The sequence below is a fragment of the Lygodium microphyllum genome, chromosome 25 (genome assembly GCF_053477565.2).
Source record: "Lygodium microphyllum isolate KBCC chromosome 25, Lygodium_microphyllum_v1.1.10, whole genome shotgun sequence".
In the NCBI taxonomy this organism is placed as follows: domain Eukaryota; kingdom Viridiplantae; phylum Streptophyta; class Polypodiopsida; order Schizaeales; family Lygodiaceae; genus Lygodium; species Lygodium microphyllum.
In genome coordinates, this window is record NC_141159.1 from 10154650 (window position 1) to 10156748 (window position 2099).

Here is a 2099-nt window from a genome sequence, read left to right on the forward strand (position 1 = left end):
AGAGCTGGCAAGCTGCGTGAGCTCCTCCAGTTCTTGTTCAGGTGTAAAGCGAGCAGGCTTGTGGTAAGAGGTGATTAGTCTTCTGAGAATAGCTTTCTCCTTTGAGATTTCTCCATTAGCGATTAATTCAGCGGCAATTTTGGGAAATTTGATGGTCATAAACTCGTAGTCTTCCCAAGTGCATGGCAACACACGAACATCAGGATCAAGGGGTTCATCAAGAAGTCTTAGGTCAAGCCTCTCATAGCTCCTAGTGAATGTGGTGAAGGTGTCATCCAACTCCTTGATGCATGTCACTATGTCCGAGGTCTCAACGAGATCCTTGGCCACTGAAAGGAAAGATCATCTTTCATACGAAGGTTTAAGACCTACTGGTGGTGATAGTGCAATTGGGCTGGATAGTGGTGACTCCATTGCTGGTGCCATAGATGGGACTTTGCATTCTGGAGCACTTAGAGATGCTGCAGTGGGCTTCAGTGGCATAGGAGGCATGATGCATTCTATTTGAGCCGGCATGGGGGTGCGCAACTCCTCTAACATGGATGATGTTGGGGCATCTAGCTTGGGACAATGAATGTGTTGGGAGTCATTAATCATCACTGGTGCTGGTTCAGCGTTCTTTGCGGTTTGTGCTTTGTATGTGCCAACCCGTCTAGCTGGAGTGGGGTTGCTCAGAGTTGAGCCAAGGGTAAATACGATCAGCCTCCAACACAGTCCACTTCAAATACATGAGGCATGCCAATGGACTTCTCATAAACTTGCCGTATGAAAGCATAGGCTTTTGGGAACATATGAAAATTTGCAGCTTCAAGTTCATTGAGCAATATATTTACACGCATGATATCACCCTTTCTCACAAACTCCTCAATGACCTTCTTTGCACCTTGCAACCAGATTCTTGACACAATAACATCCTCATTGCCTGCAAGACATTTGATTTTTGACACAACGAAGTCAAAATGCTCATTAACCAACTCTGAGTGATCTATTTTCAGATAACCCAAGAGCAAATACATATATGTGATTGCATTTGGTTTGTGATTTGCTGTTAAAAGATTCTTCAAAACCTGTTGAGCTTTATTCATAAGACCAGATTTACAATAAACACCTAATAGCGCATTGTACTGACAAATATGGTGCCAGCCCCTTTCAATTTCCATTTCATTCACCACTTGTTCAGCATCGTCCACCTTCCCAGACTCCCCATAGGCTTCTATGGCATACATATAGACTGGAATAGTAGCATGCCCTGGCAAAGCTTTTAGTTTTCTGTAAAGGCGTGCCACATCCTTCTCTCTTCCAAGTGCACCATACAGTAAAACTAGGCTATTAAGATTTTTCAGCTGTATGACATGCTCAGAAAGATGTTTTTCTGCATCCTCAACTGCTACCTCAGCTTTGTCGAGCATGCCAGCAGAGATGTATGCAGACGCCAGAGTTGTGTATGTCACAAGGTCTGGCTTGACCGATGAATCCACCTTCATCTGGTCCCATATTTCCTCCAAACCTGTGATGTCCAAGGCTTTAAACTTGGAAGCCAAAAGGATATTGTAAGTATGCCTGCTATACTGTAGATGTTTGTCTTTCATTTCATTCAGTAGCAAAGAAACTCTTTCAGGGAGGCCATTCCTGTCATAATATGAAATAAGGTTGTTGTAAAAATAGACAAGGACTCCAGGACCCTGACCTCTCGCCTGTGTAATGATGCTGGTGGCCTCATCAACCTTGTGACATTCCAAGTAAAGGTGGAAAAGACTTTTGTACACGAGGTCGCCTTGAAACTGCACAGGTATCTGCGGCAAGGCTTTCTCAACCCTGTGGAGACCACGGACTTTACCAACATAATAAATCTTAGGCTGCAACTGATAGTTTTTGCATTTAGAAGCATGTTTCTACATTTTACAAGGAGGTGGCCCTCGCCATTTTGGCACCCATATGAGCGTGGACTGTTTGGCCATGTGAATGGCTTGGGTGGGTTTGATTCTAGCAGTTGGAGCATGGGGTGAGATATCCCTGCCCTTCTTCTTAGGCTTGGTCATGGGGGTCTCTATCGGTGGCTCTGTAGTTGTAGGAGGCGTAAGATGACCCTTGCTGAAAGT

At 44.5% G+C, this 2099-nt stretch overlaps 1 protein-coding gene across 1 annotated transcript; it reads right to left on the bottom strand.

Moving 5' to 3' along the window:
* Positions 1 to 692: 692 nt before the first annotated feature.
* Positions 693 to 1802, bottom strand: LOC148013906 (pentatricopeptide repeat-containing protein At1g07590, mitochondrial-like). The gene is made up of 2 exons (XM_087666863.1): positions 1688 to 1802; positions 693 to 1529 (listed from the first exon to the last, which is right to left on the bottom strand). Exons 1-2 carry the CDS (start codon positions 1718 to 1720, stop codon positions 699 to 701), a joined length of 864 nt encoding a protein of 287 aa, XP_087522989.1. The 5' UTR covers positions 1721 to 1802; the 3' UTR covers positions 693 to 698.
* Positions 1803 to 2099: the final 297 nt, after the last annotated feature.

Coding starts and splice junctions, on each gene's coding strand:
- LOC148013906 (XM_087666863.1), bottom strand. CDS start 1,720: ATGAGGCCACCAGCATCATTACACAGGCGAGAG. Junction 1,530..1,687: donor CATCATTACACAGGCGAGAG/GTCAGGGTCCTG, acceptor TTGGCTTCCAAG/TTTAAAGCCTTGGACATCAC.